Here is a 19,888-nt window from a genome sequence, read left to right on the forward strand (position 1 = left end):
ATATTGACATTTTGGCATGGAAGCAGTGATTTCATTAATGGTTCATTTTGGATAATCTACAGTGGAGGGACACTACGTGGTCAACGTGAAGTGGGACTGACTCTTGGAAGAAGCTGGGCAAAGAAGGTTGAGAGCATATATCACATAAATGACAGATTATTAGTGGCAAAGACAACAGCAACAGTTTGGGACATGACTGTTATACACATGTACTTTCCAAAATCGAACAGTGAAGAAGATGGGGTTGAAAAATATTGGTGTATATTGATTATCTATAGAAATTAATAGATGACAAGGCTAACATTGTCTGTTACGGGAGGCTTCAAGGCTGTAGTTTGCTCAAAATCAGACAGAAAAGGACTAGGAAAGTTTGTCCTGGGAAAGGGAGACAGTTGAGGTGAATAGCTACTAGATTTTTGTGAACAGTATGATATGGTAATAACTAAAACCATGTTTGAAATGAAATGCCTGTTGAGAAGAAGATGTACTTGGGAAAATTCCAGTGACACACAACGATACCAAATTGACTACCTATTGCTTGAAACTGTGTACAGAAACCAAATCAAATTAAATCACAGCTATCCTGGCACTGAAGTAGATAATGACAACAAATTTGTGATGGTAAAGTGCAGTTTCAAATTTAAAAAAGATGATAAGAAGAAATAATGTAAGATGAGATTCAAACAAATGGCAAAATGAACAAACAAAACAGAATTATGCAGAGGATACCAATACATTTGTGGAAACTAATAATAGTGAGGTGGACTGGGGTATGCTTGAACAAGGAATCCTTGAGGCAGCAAAAAGACTTGGGGCAATAGGCAAATAGAACCAAAACAACCTTAGACTACAGAAGAAATGCTAGACATCCTACACCCAAGAAATCAATATAAGAGCGTAAATACAAAAGACATCCAGATGCAGTACAGAATATATAGAATGCCATTGTGACAAAATGTAGAGAGACCAAAGAAGAATGGATGAAGGAAGGTAAGCGAAGTATAATAGTGTGTGATGTAACAGTAGGAGGAAGAACATGTAAAGCATATACAGCATGATAAAATCACTGCAATACAAATGTAAAACAAAAAATTACTGTGATAATCGGCAAAGATATCACAGAGCACTGAGAGAAATATCTTGAGGACTTGTGCTACAATGAGTAAGTGCTGGAAATTACAGACTATCTTGAATCTAAGGAGATGTTGGAAAAAGATAATAAAGGGTTGATAATCACATAAGAATAATTTGATCTAATGCTTCAGAAATTGGAGGACAAGAAAGCAACAGGACCTGATGACATACCAGTAGAACATCTGAAGGAAGTAAGAGAAAAAATGTAACACAAGAACTGTACAGCATTATTGTAAGACGGTATTACAATGGTGAAATCCTGGAAGACTTTACTAAAAGTCTGGCAGTTATCTTACCGAAGGAAAGAAATACCACTGAATGCTCTAACTGTAGAATACTAACACTACTGCCATGTGCATTGAAAACACTGCTCAGTGTAATTAAGAACAGGATTAAAAATAGAAGCAGCTATTTAAAACCTTGAAGAACATAGGATTGGACAAAAGACTCATTGTACTCGGGTACAAAAACCAAAGCACAAAGATAGGCATGAATGCGAATGTAATGAATACATGTATTAAAAGGGGAGTGACAAAAGGTTGCACACCATTCCTGTACTTCATCAACATGTCCATTGAGGAGTCCATATCCAAATTTAAACAAAAAAAACGAAGGTATCAAAATAAACTGATAAAAAATACATAGATCTGCAATTTTTATCAACAATACTAAAGGAAGAAAAATTGAAATGGAACACTTGAACATCCAAAGAAGAGGGAAAAATAAGTCCTGCATCTTAGGAAGCATTGGTATTCAAGACAGTAGTGCACTGTGGAAATCGGAAGGAGAGTTGCCCTCACCAAACAGGCTTTCAGTAACAAGCAGCAGCTTTAAACAAGCAGGCTGATTAGTATTAAAATTAGGAAAGAACTCATAAGAACATTTTCCTGGAGTGGTTTGTTATATGGCTGTGAAACAATGATCCTAATGCAACAGGATGTACAATGGCTGGAAGCAATGGAAATTTGGATGTGATGGGAGGAGGCTGAAAATAAGGTGGAGATAGAAAAAGTCACAGGAGTGGGTCCTTGAGGAACCAAGGAAATTGATCATTACCACAAAAAGAGGAAAACAAAAGTCATTGGCCACACAGAACGAAACAATGACATCTTGACTACCATATTGGAAGTTGCAGAAGAATCATCTGTATTCTATGATCGACGAACGTTAAGTTCGAGGAGTAAACTGAATCGAGACATTTGTAGAGGAGAGACAAATATCATTGCAGTGACAAGGTGTAGTCTATGAGCACAGTGGTGGTAATGATTTGCACGTAAATGAGTAATAAAGTGTGTAATTATATTCGAATGAAATAAATTCAAGTGTCAGTCACAGTCCTACACACGACGTATATTTTATAAACCAGAATGGAAAATTCTCATATTATTGCAAAAGAAAAGGCGACTATGTCCTAGGTAGATGTAAGGATGTACAAGACGGGAATTAGCTTTTCGACTTATCTGGCAGCTTTAAAGATATTTAAATCAATACATTTTGACATATTTGCACTTTTTTACTTGGTAGTATTAGTAGCCATGTAATGTAATACAATGCATCAAGTAACATGATATGTGACATCATATCTCAGATTGTAGATGCAACCCTCTCTCTAAAAGCACATAAATTTGGATTTATTTGTACTTCATGTAACAGGGGTGGGTTTGGAGGAGAAATAGTCAATTTGAGGGAAAAATCAGTGTCCCATCCCCACCAAGAAATGAAAAAATTGTTTTAGCACCCCCCTCCCCCCTCCCCTCATGAACAAATCCATCCTCAGAAATCCCCCCCCCCCCCCCCTGTCCTCACCCCCCGGAAAAACATTTTCACTTGTTGCATGTGTGCTCTTCAGCCATATGACATAATATATTATTTACTATGGCTGGCAAATCTTCTGGATTTTGGACACAGGATCAGGTACTTTAGCCTATAAACTGTAAGTTGTAGGTGTACCAACACATCCAGGTAAGAGAGTTCATAACACTAGTGAAGTAGGGTTAACCCAAATTACAAAACAAAAAATTGCAAATATGTCAAGATGTTTAGATTTAAATGTCTTTGAGGCTTCCAGGTAAGTCAAAAAGTTAGTTGTTGTTTTACCCATGTTGCTTGAATTTGGCATTGTTAGTCCAGTTCCTCTATGGTTACCAGCATGGTATGGTTGAACCTGTCAAGAATAGCCTACTGTGTCATCACTATGTCAGGGCCACATGCCTGCAGAAGATTTTTGTTTTGTATTTTCTTTTGTTTTTATATTTTTTGATTTTTATTATTTTTTTATATTTATAATTTTGTTTAATTCTTTATTCTTATTTTTTAAATTCTTTACTTTTGTAGTTACACACATTTTATTCATATACGCTTGATTCTACATATGCAGACATGTGAAAAATAATGATAAATACTTAATACAGAGCACAAAATAACATGAAACATAAATACAGTACCGAGTGAAATATGAAATACTGTGTGATGTTTATGATGATAATGTATGTACATAGTTAATATTACATCCACAATATTATGAAAATAACAAATTGTTACTCACCTTGTAGTGGAGATGTTGAGTCACAGTGGGCACAACAAAAAGACTGTTAAACAAGTGAGCTTTCGCCAAAAGACTTTCTTCTAAAGCAGATAGCACACACACATTCATGCAAACGCAATTGATACACATGACCCACTGCCTCTGGCCACCGAGGCCTGACTACGAGCAAACTGTACATGGTGGGAGAGGCAGTATGGGTGGAGAGCAGATTGGGGGGGGGGGGGGGGCAGGGATAGGAAGATGTGATGGGTACAGAGTAGGTGCAGTCCAGAGGCCAGGTAGGGGTGCAGCAGAAACGAAGGAGCAGAGAAGGAGAGCAGTAAAGAGAATGTGTTTGCGTCAGTGGAACAGAAGACTGTGTAGCACTGGAATGGGAGCAGGGAAGGGGATAGATGGGTGACAGTGACTACCGAAGATTGAGGCCAGGGGGTTACTGGAATGAAGGATGTATTCCAGGAAATCTGCACAATTCGGAAAAGCTGGTGCTGGTAGAAAGGCTCCAGCTGACAAAGGCTGTGAAGTTGGTAAGCATGCTACAAACAGTGTGCAGAATGGCTTGTAGGTGGCAGCATAGTGCAGATGCACACATACCGTCGCAGTATCAGTATAAAGGTGACTGCCCCACTTGCGACTTGCACCAGGGTAGAACAGCATTCTGTTATTCAGTTTTTGTGTAGTGAAGGTGTGAAACCTATTGAAATTCATCGGCGAATGAAGGTTCAGTACGGTGATGCACGTTTGTCACAGCAGCAAGTCTACGAATGGAGTAGGAAGTTCGCAAGTGGTGTGACTTCAGTGGAAGATGCTCCTCGTCCAGGTCAGGCACAACGAGGTGTGACTCCACAGAACATTGCAGCAGTTGAAGCCATAGGGAAGGAAAACCGCTGAGTGACACTGAATGACACTGCAGCGTGTTTACTGATTAGGCATGGGTCAGCACACCACATTGTGCATGATGTGCTCCAGTTTCACAAAGTGTCTGTAATGTGGGTGCCACAGCAGCTGACTCCTGAAATGAGAGAACGATGTGTTGATGCTTGTGAAGAACTTCTTTGGCGCTTTCAGTGAGAAGGTGATGGCTTACTTGCAAGAATCGTTACTGGGGACAAAACCTGGGTTCACTTCCACCAACCGGAAACGAAGAGAGCGAGCAAGGAATGATGCCATTCTTCATCACAAAAACCAAAGAAGTTTCAAACGGAACCATCAGCAGGGAAGGTTATGCTGACTCTGTTTTGGGACGAAAAAGGCGTCATTTTGGAGCATTACATGCCTAGAGGGACTACTGTCACCAGTGCATCATACACAGATCTCGTAAAAAATCATCTGCGGCCTGCAATCGAATCAAATCGACGTGGATTGCTGTCAGCAGGTGTCCTTTTGCAACATGACAATGGAAGGTCCCACACTGCCTGAAACAACAGTTGCAACAATCACAGACCTGCATTTTGAGTGTCTTCCTCATCCACCATACTCACCAGACCTTGCCCCCCAAGTGATTTCCATATGTTTGGACCACTCAAAGTGGGAGGAAAGAAGTTCCGTTCTGATGAAGAGGTACGCCATGCAGTGCGTGAGTGGTTGCGCCGACTACCAAAAGAATTTTTTTCTAAAGGAATTTATGCACTTTGTAAGCACTGGAGGACTTGCATTAAGCATGGGGGAGATTATGTTGAAAAGTGATACACCTTTGTACCACTTCTGCACAATAAATAATATTTAAAAAAATATTTAAGGTTTTAATTTGACTCACACTCGTAGCTTAACTTGTAGGTCAAATGGCTGCTTTCACAGGTAGTCCCCCACCCTTGATCAGACAGGTGACACTTGTGACCAGACTGGAGTAGGTGGTGGTGGGAGGTTGTGTGGGACAGGTCTTGGATCTATGTCTATTACAGGGATATGAGCCATGATGCAAGATGTTTGGAGCAGGCTTGGGAGTGGGGGTGAATGTGGATGTTGTGTAGAGTGGCTGGGTGGCGGAATGCCACTGTGGGAGGGGTGGGAAGGACAGTGGGGAGGAGATTCCCTATTTCAGGGCACAACGAAAGGTAGTCGAAACCCTGGTGGAGAATGTGATTCAGTTTAACTCTAGTTGTGGGTGGTGCTGAGTCATGAGAGGAATGTTCCACTGTGGTCGGATGGTGGGACTTTGAAGGGTGGTGGTGGTGGTGGTGGGTGCTTAGATCGTATGGAAAGCTTCTTGGTATGGAATGGATGGCAGCTGTCAAAGTGGAGGTATTATTGGTAGGTTTGATATGGACAAAGGTACTGATGTCGCTGAAACGGAAATTCCATTAAATCCTATAGGTCACTTGAGCTGGTGGATCAGGAAACAGGGCTTCTTTGGTGAATGCTGCTGAACCTTCTCTTGAGATATTAGATTTATTATTCAACCTTTATTACAGCAGAGTTTTCATTCCATGGTACTTAAGATACACATTAGTAAAACTTCAGCTCATTAAAAACATTAATTTAAAAGAAACACAATAGACCATACAACAGTAATACTGACAATAATGTAAAAGGCAATAAAATAATCAGAGAAAACTCTTAGCCTACAGCTAGCTTTTCCTCTTATATCAATACAAAAGGACAATTTCATTTAACTGCTTGTGTAGATCAATGCACATAAGGTATCTTCAAATTAAACAACTTTCATGAGACCTCTCTCCATAATATGAAATTGCTGCCAGGAATTCAAGCCATTGACCAAAAATTTTTATCATCAACATACATCCACAGACCACCTTGTGAGATAAGCATCACTCATCTTTTAAGTAATACCTTAGTTTGGTAAACACATAAATAGCAGTCTAAGAATTATATACTGGCGTTAATCAAAACTTCTAATCATCTATAGATAATCCAATAACATTCAAGAAATATGAAGCAAAAAATGATCTTTCTAGAAATTTTAGTTCCCAAAAATTTGGGTTCACCATTACAGAACTGCAGCCAGAAAATGTACCATTCCATTACCTGAACATGATTGCTCAATCCCACCACAGTCCGCTTGCAATTGCAAACGATGCCATGCAACCACAGGAGCCAATGCACGCAGTATAACCACACTTCTAAGACAAACAAAGAAATGAAATTAGGTGCCTGAAATGACACACACTTCCATAGTTTTTTACAAATTTGAACTTGGCGGCTAAATGTGTCCATGTTGCCAAAACAACTTCTTTCTGAATTTCAAAACTTAAGAAATAAATGCGCAATGAACCATTTAGAGCAGCCATAAGGTGAGGTTAACAACGTCAACTAGAACTCTGGAATGTCCAGAAGGACACACATTCAAAGTTCAGCAGCTACAGTGAAGACACTCTATAGCGTTTTTAATGAGCTGCAGCCCCAGCACAGTCCCCCACAGTTCAGTGTTGCAGCTTACCATACTAAGTGTCATTTTTAAGCTGCTACAGAATGCCTGCACCTTACAAGTGTGCCTGCACATCTCATCACACCAGAATAAGGCATCTGGTGTGCAATGCTTCCCTAGTGGCTGTATGCCATACTTACTCTGCACCACCACGGAGCCACTGCGGGCACCAGTCTCTCACGCCATGTCGCCCCTTGTTTGGCAACCCCTCTGCTGTTTCTGTGGGGTGCTGCTTAAGGAAAACCTCCGCCACAGGCATGTGTTCACAAGTTGCTTACCAGCGATGTTGATGGAGTTGAACGTGGTCAAGCAAAATTGCCTGGGACACAGTGTACCCAGCTGGTGGAGGAAGAGGCGGGGGGGGGGGGGGGGGAGTCAGGGTTTGCCAACCTAGTACCTTTTCTTACTGTCTCTTCAACACCTCACCCTTCCAATTTTGAGCTGGTGCAGTTGGGTCCAAATTATCCTCTGTGTTTGCAGGTCGCTAAACCAGGAAGTGTGAGGACTTTAACCACCTCACATGGAGCAACATATTTTGGCAACATTTTACTAGTTACCCTATTTTTGTTGCTGCTCTGCCCCCACAAACTTTGCACATTGACTTGGTTGCCTAATACGATTGGCAGCCAGTGTCGTCTCTTTTCATTAGCTCAGGCTTCCCATTGATGATTTTTTGCACATGAAACCCAAAAGATGAAAGATTCATACAAACACTTCTTATAATTACCATAAGAATATGTTTTTACAAGAGTTTGAACTTTAATAGTGGCAACTATTTATTTACAGCTCGTACAAAATAGTGACCTGTTTCAAAGTTTTACTGACCTTCAAAGTAGTCAACAGCATTGTGTATAACCCGCTGCCAGCGAATTGGAAGTTGTAGGATACTCTTAGCAGTGCCAGCTGTGTTGACAGTTCGAGCGGCGCCATCTATAGCCTAACAAATTTGAAGCAGTTCTGAAACGAATGCCATGAAGTGTTTTCTTTAGTTTAGAAATTGAGTTGAACTTACGAGGGCTTAGGGGAGTGCAGGAAGTGGTACAGCACTTAGCAGCCCATCAGTCTAACAAATCAGTAACAGCTTGCACTGTTCATGCTTCATCATTGTCCTGCAAAATGATGGTCAGGTCTTGCAGAAGTGTCATCACTTCTGTCTCTAAGCTGGTCATAGGTTGTGTTCCAAAAATGAAAAGCGTAGAGACAGAAGTGATGACACTGTCTGCAGAACCTGACCATTATTTTGCAGGACAGTGCTCAAGCACCTACAGTGTTATTGATTTGTTTGATTGATGGGGCTTATAAGTTCTACGCCACCTACTGCACTCCCCTGACTTAAGCCCTCATAAGTTCAACTCGATTTCGATACTGAAGGAAACATTTCACTGCATTCACTTCAGAACTGCTACAAATTCGTCGGGCAGTAGACCGCACTGCTCGAACTTCAACACAACTGGCACTGCTAAGAGTATCCTACAACTTCCACATCGCTGGCAGCGGGTTATTTTCAATGCGGGTGACTACTTTGAAGGTCAGTAAAACTTTGAAACACACATCTATTTTTTACAAGTTGCAAATAAATAGTTGCCACTATTAAAGTTCCAACCCTCGTATTATCAACTGTATCAATGATAATTAATTGAACTGGCCGGGGTGGCCGAGTGGTTCTAGTCACTACAGTCTGGAACTGCGCGACTGCTACGGTCGCAGGTTCGAATCCTGCCTCGGGCATGGATGTGTGTGATGTCCTTAGGTTAGTGAGGTTTAAGTAGTTCTAAGTTCTAGGCGACTGATGACCTTAGAAGTTAAGTCCCATAGTGCTCAGAGTCGTTTGAACTATAATTAATTGAAACCCTCAGCTGCCGACAGGTGTTGTTGATGTACCTCGATGGGGACAGCTGAAACTGTGTGCCCCGACTGAGACTCGAACCCGGGATCTCGTGCTTACATGACAGATGCTCTATCCATCTGAGCCACCAAGGACACAGATGAATAGCACGACTGCAGGGACTTACCCCTTATGGGAATAGGCACCTTAGTGTGCGCGAGTAATGAGTAGATGCACAAATATCTATTAGGTACATTACGTATGTAGATTGTGGGCAGTTGGGAATGTGGGTCTCATTGGAAGCATGCAAGGGATAAATCCCTGCAGTCGCGCTATTCATTCCAGTCCAGAGTTATTTTAGGGTGACTGTTTCCGCATGTAAAATCTGAATGAGGCTGACTGTTTTCATATGTAAAATGCGAACGCTGCACATACAAATTGTGCTATGAGCTGAGCATTAAATTAAGCCCAATTAAAATCTTGTGCAGAAGGAATTAATTGATTCACACAATTTGCGTGGGCACCAGCTCCGATTTGCCTTGCAAACCGCACTTAGTGTATGGGTAACACAGCTACATCAAGACCGAAAATATTTTACCCCTTGTTCCTAGTTCAAATAGCAACCAAGCACAAATACCCCCCCTTCCCCTAAACCAAAATTCTTCATTGTAATGTTAAACCCTAACCTGAGTGTTCTTACTGGGTGATCAAAAAGTCAGTGTAAACTTAATAAACCACAGAATAATGTAGATAGAGAGGTAAAAATTGACACACATGCTTGGAATGACATGGGGTTTTATCAGAACCAAAAAAAAAGTTCACAAAATGTCCGACAGATGGCGCTGGACAGCAAAACATCAGTGACTGCGCATGACAATCATGTATAAAAGGAGCTGTAATGAGAGAGAGTATCAGATGCGCCAGCAGTCGCAGCATGTTGACGTTACCTGAAAAGGCGCTTTTAGTGAAGCTGTATTATCAGAATGGGGAATGTGTTAGTTCAGCATTACGATCCTATCGCCATAGGAAGGGGATTCGAATGGGTAAAGGTCTGTTGACAAATGCAGCTGTGGCGAGAATGATTTCGAAGTTCGAAGCCACGGGTTGTTTAGACGATAGACCCCGTAGTGGGCGATCAAGCACAAGGCGTAATGCTGCTAAGACAGTTCAGGAAGAAATGGAGACTGTAGCGGGTTTGTCTATGCGTGGGGAAGTCAACGCTCTTGCAGTCGCACGTTGCAACGCATTCCATACACTACTGTTTGGTTGGCACTTAGGCGTACGCTCCGATGCTATCCGTACAAAATCCATCGGCATCATGAACTGTTACCTGCCGATTTAGTGCAGTGGAGGGCATTTGCGGTGTGGGCGTTTCAGAAGATGGTCAGAAGATGGTGGAAGATGACGATTGGTTGAGTAACGTGTTGTGGACCAACGAAGCTCATTACACACTCGGAGGGTCTGTCAACGCCCACAACTGCAGAATTTGGGCTACCGAAAATCCTAGAACTGTCATGAAAACTCCATTGCACGACGAGAAAGTCACGGTATGGGTTGGATTTACCACATCTACCGTTATTGGGCCTTCTCTTCTCTTTTTTTAATGAAATGTGTGATTCTGGTTTTGTAACTGCTGCTGTGATATGTGAGAGGTACGCCGATATGTTACCTGTGATGGGTGAGAGGTACTCCAATATGTTACAGAATCGCATCGTTTATGCAGGATGGCGCTCCACCCCATATTGCTAGACGCATGAAAGATCTCTTGCATGCGTCATTTGGTGATGATCATGTGCTCAGCTGCCACTTTCGTCATGCTTGGCCTCCCAGGTCCCCAGACCTCAGTCTGTGCGATTATTGGCTTTGGGGTTACCTGAAGTCGCAAGTGTATTGTGATCGACCGACAGCTCTAGGGATGCTGAAAGACAACATCCGAAGCCAATGCCTCACTGTAACTCTGAACATGCTTTACAGTGCTGTTCACAACATTATTCCTTGAGTACAGCTATTGTTGAGGAATGATGGTGGACATAGTGAGCATTTCCTGTAAAGAACATCATCTTTGCTTTGTCTTACTTTGTTATGCTAATTATTGCTATTATGATCAGATGAAGCGCTATCTGTCGGACATTTTTTGAACTTTTGTATTTTTTTGGTTCTAATAAAACCCCATGTCATTCCATGCATGTGTGTCAAGTTGTACCTCTCTACATTATTCCGTGATTTATTCAGTTTTCAAATTTATACTGACTTTTTGATCACCCGGTATATCTACTTTTTTTTGTAAACTTAATGAAATAAGGTTTTTTAATATTTTTGCTAATATAATTGTAGACTTTGAATCAAATTAAAACTAGAAGTTAATGCAATTAAAATGAAAATCAAATTAAAAAAGGGAAAGGGAAAGGCAGCAGGTGAGCTGGGGAGGATGCGATATCTTGGGCTTTCAGCTATGGTACAATGTATTTTTGTATATATACAAATCACTGCTAGAGGTGGCAGAAGCTATAAATGACAGAACAAATTGCAGGGTAGACTTTAATTTGTAGTGTGGCAGTGTAGACAATAAATCACTAAATAGACCATAATCACATTTAAAGTTTGCACTTTCAATTATGTTCTAAGCAGAGTAACAGAAGCCTCTATATCTTTAAAAAGTATGTAGTATTGTATATAAAGAATAAGCCTAAATTTATCCACATTCATTTGTGTTTGTGACTATAAGAGCTATCTGGATTGAAGGTGAGGACACCTTATTCACATTCCTCCAGAACCTCAACAACTTCTCCCCCATTTGCTTCACCTGGTCCTACTCAACACAACAAGCCACCTTCCTAGATGTTGACCTCCGCCTCAGAGATGGCTCCATCAGTACCTCCATCCATATCAAACCTACTAACCACCAGCAATACCTCCACTTCGACAGCTGCCACCTGTTTCATACCAAGAAGTCCCTTCTGTACAGCCTAGCCACTCGTGGTCGTCGCATCTGCAGTGATGAGCAGTCCCTGTCCAAATATACCGAGGGTCTCACTGGAGCCTTCACTGACCATAATTATCCTCCCATCCTTGTACAAAAACAAATCTCCCGTGCCTTATCTTTCCAGTCTCCTGCCACATCCCAAAGTCCCACAGTCTGGCCACAGAGAAGCATTCCCCTCGTAACTCAGTACCATCCGGGACTGGAGCAACTGAATTACATTCTCCGCTAGGGTTTCAACTACCTCTCGTCGTGCCCTGAAATGAGAAATGTCCTACCCACTATCCTTCCCACCCCTCCTACCGTGGTATTCCGCTGTCCACCGAACCTACACAATATCCTTACACAACCCCTGCTCCCAATCCCTTACCTCATGGCTCATACCACTGGAATAGACCTAGATGCAAGACCTATCCCATACATCCTCCTGCCACCACCTACTCCAGTCTGGTCACTAACATCACCTATAACATCAAAGGCAGGGCTACCTGTGAAACCAGTCGTGATCTACAAGCTAAGCTGCAACCACTGTACTGCATTCTATGTAGGCACGGCAACCAACAAGCTGTCTATCTGCATTAATGGCTACTGACAAACTGTGGCCAAAAAACAAGTGGACAATCCTGTAGCTGAACATGCTGCCAAACATCGTACCCCTCATCTCAATGACTGCTTCACAGCCTGTGCCATATGGATCCTTCCCACCAACACCAGCTTTTCTGAACTGCTCAGGTGGGGACTTTCTCTGCAATATATCCTACGTTCCCGTAACCCTCCTGGCCTCAACCTTCGTTAGTCACTGTCCTCACCCATTCAGCACCCTCCCTGTCCCCATTCCAGCACTACACAGCCGTCATTTCACCGCCACACCCAGTCTTTTAATTTTTTTGTTTTTATTTCTCTCCTTTCCGCTACTTACCCCCTCCCCCCTCCGCACCGTCTCTCATACCCTCCGTCTAAACTGCAACACTTCACTGTCCGCCACTCCCACCATACTATCCCTCCCCCTCCCCACCCCAGGCTCCTCCTTAGCCCCACCCAGTTGCCACTCCCATCATGCACTGGTGCTGCTGATCACAGTGTAGTTTCAGCTCTCTGAGACTGCAGATGTGTGTGCAAGTTCAGCTTGCGTGAGCGTGTGTGTGTGTGTGTGTGTGTGTGTGTGTGTGTGTGTGTGTGTGTGTGTGTGTAAAGGCTGACAAAGGCTTTAATGGCCGAAAGCTATGATTGTGTGAATCTTTTTGTTGTGCGTATCGCGACTCAGCATCTCTGCTATATGGTGAGTAGCAACTTCCCTTCTCTCGTATTGTTACATTCCATCCTGGATTTTCCATTGTTGACTATAAGAAATCTTAAAAAGAATCATCTGAGTATGGAGGCGCATTACAAAATAACAATTTCTTGAAACAGCTTTATGTGTACTACAGTTTGAAATCAGCAAATCTGAATTTTTTTAGCAATTCTGTTTCATCTTTTTACCACTCTGATTATGTCACAAAACAGTTCAAAGGCAACGGTTGTCAGTACAAAGGGAAAATAAAAAGTCTATCATCTTGTTTCACACAAAGATCAGAATATCGTACAATGAAGCTTTGTTGTTTGTCCCTAAAAGTCCACTCAGTACGTGAGTAGAGAATTCGGGATTCCAGTTTGTTTGCAGCAACATCTGATGTTTAAGAAGAATTTTAGGAGGCCATCTACATTGGTTCTAAAATACACTGAAGAGCCAAAGAAACTGGTACACCTGCTTAATATCACATAGGGCCCCCACGAACACTCAGAAATGCTTCAACATGGTGTAGCACAGACTCGACTAATGTCTGAAGTAGTACTGGAGGGTACTGACACCATGAGTCCTGCAGGGCTGTCCATAAATCCATAAGAGTATGAGGAGGTGGAAATCTCTTCTGAACAGTACATTGCAAGGCAACCCAGATATGCTCAATGATGTTCATGCCTGGGGAATTTGGTGGCCAGTGGAAGTGTTCAAACTCAGAAGAGTGTTCCTTGAGCCACTCTATAGCAATTCCGGACGTGTGAGGTGTTGCATTGTCCTGCTGGAATAGCCCAAGTCCATCAGAATGCATAACGGATGTGAGTGGATGCAGGTGATCCGACAGGATGCTCACATACATGTCACCAGTCATATCTAGCTGAATCGGCAGACAAATATCATTCCAACTGCATGCACCCCATGCCATTACAGAGCCTCCACCAGCTTGAACAGTCCCCTGCTGACATGCAGGGTCCACGGAGTCATGAGGTTGTCTCAGTACCCCTACATGTCCATCCACTGGGTACAATTTAAATGAGACTCGTCCATCCAAGCAACATGTTTCCAGTCATCAACAGACGAATGTCAGTGTTGACGGGCCCAGGCAAGGCTTAAAGCTTAATGTCGTGCAGTCATCGAGGGTACACAAGTGGGCCTTCGGCTCTGAAAACCCGTATCAATGATGTTTCATTGAATAGTTCACACACTGACGCTTGTTGATGGCACAGCATTGAAATCTGCAGCAATATGAGGAAGGGTTGCACTTCTGTCTCATTGAATGATTCTCCTCTTTTGTCATTGCTACTGCTCTTGTAGGATCTTCTTCTGGCCACAGCGATGTAGACATTTGACGTTTTACCGGATTTGTGATATTCACAGTACTCTCGTGAAACGGTCATACGGGAAAATCCCCCCTTCATCGCCACCTCGGAGATTGTGTCCCATCGTTCATGCGCTGACTTTCAAATTCACTTAAATCTTGAGAACCTGCCATTGTAGTAGCAGTAACTGATCTAACAGCTGCGCCAGACACTTGTTGTCTTATGCAGGCGTTGCCGCCCGCAGTGCTGTATTCCGCCTGTTTACATATTGTATTTGAATACACATGCCTATACCAGTTTCTTTGGCACTTCAGTGTATATTGTGGGAAATTTTATACTCGCCAGGGGAGAAGGGCAAGAAATTTTTTGTTACAGTTGGTTTTCAGTGACAGGCAACAGTTCATTTTAATGTGGAAGTAGGAGACAACTGCAGTACGAGAACCTCCCTCTCATCGACCCCTTTCTGGAACCACATAAGAAACAGTATTTATGTGCCTCAACTTTGGACTACTGTAGACGATCTACAAAATCAGATAATGGCTGCAGTGGCAGTGGTGAAGCCAAACATGTGAGCACATTTATAGGTTAATTTGTTCTCTTGTACCTATTATATGTGTCAAGCATCCATAGGTGCAACATTGAGCAGTTATGAACATTTTAAAAGTAACTTCAAGTATCTGGTGAGATGATTAAAAACCATATAACTAATTTTAGCATGGAGAGCTGCATCAAGCAGTCTCTGGACTGAAGACCTTAACAACAAAAACAACAACAACAACAACAACAACAACAACCACCATTTTAAAAACTGAAGATTCCTATTGAAACTCTGTTGTCTAACAGTAATTAACTTACAGATTCTGAAATTTTATATCTTTATTTTAATTTTACAAGTTATGAAGCATTTTTCTCTTGCCATACCAAGCATTCAGCAGTTTCTGTAAAGCAAGTACACACACATCTTGATATACCAATCGTGCTCTGATTCAACATGAAATAATTCATAAAGAAGGAAGGGTAGAGTTTAATAGAACACTGTTGTTCAGGAGGTCATTAAACATACAGCTTAATGATTAAGTGTAGGGGAGGTAATTGGTGGTATGATTTTTAGTGAACCATCTTGCATTTGTCGTTAGCAATTAGGGAAACTGCAAATTTGATGTACCTTCACAAATGTTATTTGATGCACAGTGTACATTTCATCTCTAGAATAGCTGAATTATGTTTCATCTCCAATGCGTACAAAGTTATGGTCTGCTGTGTTATTGTAAATGAGTTTAATTTTGGTAATGTCTATAACTTTCAATTTTAGGTACTCTTGGGCCAGATATAGCAGAGATTGTTAAAAGATTTGCACATGGGATTTGCTATACAGCTTCAAGAGATGAACGTGAACTGGATTATGGTACAATAGAAGCACAGATTGGAATTGTGAGTATTGCAGAATCTAATTTTACCTTAGAATACAGCGGAAGCCATTTTTGTTAGAAGCCCATTTTTGTTCTAGGTGACCATTATTTCTAGTGAAGTAAAAGTACTGGTACATAGCCAAAAATGAAGCAGATACAGTATAGCAGTATGCTCACTAGGTACTTGTGACCATATTGCTCTCACTCCTCCCCACTCCTCATCCCCCAACCCCGCCCCCACCCTCAGAAATCGTACTTTATTGCTTTGGAAATGTCAGTGGGCACACTATTTAGAAGTTAATTTTAATATACGAGGATTGATCCAGAAATAAAGTTCCCAAAGAGCTCCAGCTGCATGGGAAAGTGCTAGGTAAAATCTGTCAACACCGCTGTGTGTGTGACTATTCCCCACTCTCGATTCTGCCCGGCTACAAAGTATCGGCTGCCGCAAAGTATTGGCCGAGCAGCTGCCCGCGATGAAGGTGGCCATTGTTGTTCCTGCCAAGTGTGAGATTCGTTCTGTAATTTGGTTTTTGCATGCGAATGGGACTCCACCTGTGTATATTCATCATCACTTGACACAAGTGTATGTCCATTCGACATGTCCGAAAATGGTGCGGAGAATTTAGTGCCGGTCAGAAGAAGGTCCACAATGAAGAACGGAGTGGATGAGCTTTAGTTTCAGAGATGGCTGTTCCAATGGTCCAAAACAAAACGCTTCGACAGGAGGTTCACCATCCGTTCACTTTTACTCGGATTCCTGGGAATTCGTGCAGTGCAGTTGAGAGCTTCAATGGCAAAATTGAAATATCACAAGAGTTGTGCTTGATGGGTACCACTTATGCTTATAGCAGAGCACAAGGAGTAATGCCTTCACTGTGCTCACCAGTTTCTTCAAAAGTGTCAAGAAGATATGGAAGGATTGTTGGTCTCCATTGTTAGAGGGGATGATAAGTGGGTGCTTAATTTCACTCTGGAAACAAAAGAAAAATCCAGACAATGGCATCGCTCCGGGACTGCAGTCGCAGAGAAGTTCAAACAAACCTCTTCTTCTGGCACATCTGTAAACACGAAGGAAGCCTTACTTCTGAATCGACCCTCATAGATTGTAAATGTAAAGACAATAAAATGAAAAGGATAGTTAGCTTCTCATCATATAGGGGAGATATTGAGCTGCAGACAGGCACAACAAAAAGCTGTCAAACAGCTAAGCTTTCAGCCAAAAAGGCTTTCATCCGAATTAGAAAACAGCACGAGTTTGTATGTTATCTAACTTGGATGAAGGCCTTTTTGGCTGAAAGCTTACTTGTTTTTGTTGTGCCTATCTGTGGGTCACCATCTTCATTGTATGGTGAGCAGCTATCTTCCTTTTAATTATATTGTCATTGTTCCACCCTTTATTTTGCATTGTCAGAAATGTAGTGCAATTTTTTAATTTTATTTTATTCATTTCCCAAACTATTCGTACCCATTGCATCATTCTGTAGTATGGTAGGCAGATTATAGTATAACCTTAAAAGATTACAATTCCAGCATACCACATGATGGCAAAAACACTTGGACAGAAAATCACAGCCAAAGTTGATGTCCAGTAAAGCACTGATAGAAATGAAATATACCATGCCACTTCTTCATATTGTGTTGAGAAAGCACAGAAGACCTTGAAATATTAAGCAGAAATGGTCTCATATGAATTCTAGACCTATTCCAAGAAGGCACAAAAGCTTTACTGTGAATACAATATGCTGTTATCAGCTGTAGATGTTTAACAAAGATCTTTAACAGAGAAATGGTTGCAGGCCGCCACTGCAGCTGAATGATGAACAGGTAGGCTTTCAATGTATGGGAGAGAAGTTCGATTCTGTGTTAAGTTGCAACAGTTGTTTTCTTATTCTTCCTTGTCCTAAGAGAAATGTTTTGCACAGAAAACATCCCTCTCTTTGGTTCTGAACCAATGGTCCACAAAAGCTAAAATATGGTCCAGAAAAGATTTAAAATTACAAACTTTTACTGGTTGTAAATTATTAAGCCCTTGTTACACAGGCAGCACAACACCATGTGCCAGGTGAGTAGTGGAGACTGGATGGTTGGGGCTGGGCTAGTGATAGATGTCACAGCATTGCATATGCCAGTCAGTCGACTGTAATTTGTGACCATGATACTGTGACACTTTCACTGGTGCTACCAGAATCAGAGAAAATCAGCCTTAGTTGAAAGGTATTCATTTGTCTCTGAGTGCTGCCAAAGTTAGGCTGCCCCTAGACGTGATGTATTACTGTACACATTGTTAAGGGTAATGATGCCAATACAGTGGGAACCAGCCAAGGCTGACTTCTCCTCACTGTTCCTCTGCCCTCAGCAGTCCTCATACAGGGGAATGGCACACTTGCTGCCACTCCCAACAACCATTGCACAAATTGTAAACTTACCATGGACAAACAGTAAGTTTTCTTTTGTCTTGCTCGGCTATGTCAGTGATTCTATTTGACTGTTTAGTAATTTGATGACAAGAGTAATTTAACTGACCATTAGTTCTCAACATACATACAAATTTATGACTTAGGAAAAAGTATACATTTTTCCATGTTAAATTCTTTTAATCAAAATTAATCAAAACCAGGTATAACAAAAGGAAATATGAGTATATCTATATGTGTGTGTATTATGAGAAAAGTACATTCTGGTGACTGCCTAGTAGTAGTTTGCAATTAAAAATATGGTAAAAGTGTGTACGTGTGGATGTGTGCGCGTGTGTGCACAACCTCAATTCCTCTTCTTCTGTTGTTGTTTTCTATTTTTCCAGTTCTCCATCTCCTCCCCCTGTTGTTCCCACTTCATTATTTCATCTGTAGTGAAACCCTTTAAATTTAATATTCTATTCTCAAAAAAGATATGTGTCGGGTATTTCTGAGTCTTTGATGTTGTTTCTTTGTAGATCTTTCCTTATTTCTGTAGTCCATGGTGTTGTTGATTTCTTCTTTCAGAAGTACAGGAATTTTTGTCTTGTGAGTCTGAGAATTCATTCATTAGAGGCGTCCAAAAAAGATAATCCTTTTTTAGTCATTAGTTCTGGTATTTTCTCTATACTTTTGTAGATCTCCTCATAATTTCTTATTTTCCAGCCATCTGTAGTTTGTATTGCACCCCCTTCTCTAACTATCACTCTTTCAGGTATCTCTGTCCTGTCCAGCTTATAACTCGTTGTTAGGCATTCACATCCATATAAACAGTCTGGTCATACAACAGTGGTATAGTGTTTTAGTTTAGTTTTTCTAGATATGCATTTCTTGTTGCAAGTGTTCTTTGTCAAACCATATGCTCTCTCCATTTTGTTAACTCTTACATCTACTGCAAATTTTTGTAATCCTTTCTTTTGTGTAGTTTGTCCAAGATATTTGAATTTATGTACTCCTTCTATTTTACCTGTTTGTGTTTCTATGAATTTTGGTGCATTTTTTATGTTTGTCATGAATTTTGTTTTTTCAGCTGAAATTTTGAAACCAATTCTATTTACTGTTGCTTCCAGAAGATTTGTTTGAATCACTGTGTCTGTCAGATTTTCTGAAAGTGTTGCAAAATTGTCTGCAAAAACTGGGCAGTTCGCCTTAATTCCATTTCTTTTACTTCCTAGAATTATTGATTCCGTTTTGTGATTCTTCAGCTCCAAATTCCAGATTCTTACAATTTTCTCTAGAATGTTGTTAAACACTAAAGGTGACAAAATGTGCAATTATCTAATACCAGTTTTTGTTTCAAATAGCTGAGATACTTCTCCCATAAATTTAACTTTAGATATCCTATTTGTAAGTTTCAGAAATTATGTTAATTAATTTTGCTTTAACTTCAAATTCTCTGATGATTTTATCTATTGTTATTCTTTCTACCAAATCAAATTCTTTTTTGAGGTCAATAAATGATACTATTATCTCTTTGCTCGTTAACATTCTGTGGTGAATTATTGATTTTAAGTAAAAAATCTGTTCTGTGCAGGATCTTCCCTTTCGAAAACCTAACTGAT

The 19,888-nt window shown here is 41.0% G+C and overlaps 1 protein-coding gene across 1 annotated transcript in view; it reads left to right on the top strand.

Annotated features, from left to right (window-relative positions):
* LOC126092550 (39S ribosomal protein L1, mitochondrial) overlaps positions 1–19,888 on the top strand; it is a 66,565-nt gene that overhangs the window by 36,784 nt on the left and 9,893 nt on the right. Inside the window, exon 6 of the mRNA XM_049908208.1 lies at positions 15,774–15,892. Coding sequence (XP_049764165.1) covers positions 15,774–15,892 — 119 coding nt within the window. The remainder of the gene's footprint in view (positions 1–15,773; positions 15,893–19,888) is intronic.

This window comes from Schistocerca cancellata, chromosome 7 (genome assembly GCF_023864275.1).
Source record: "Schistocerca cancellata isolate TAMUIC-IGC-003103 chromosome 7, iqSchCanc2.1, whole genome shotgun sequence".
In the NCBI taxonomy this organism is placed as follows: domain Eukaryota; kingdom Metazoa; phylum Arthropoda; class Insecta; order Orthoptera; family Acrididae; genus Schistocerca; species Schistocerca cancellata.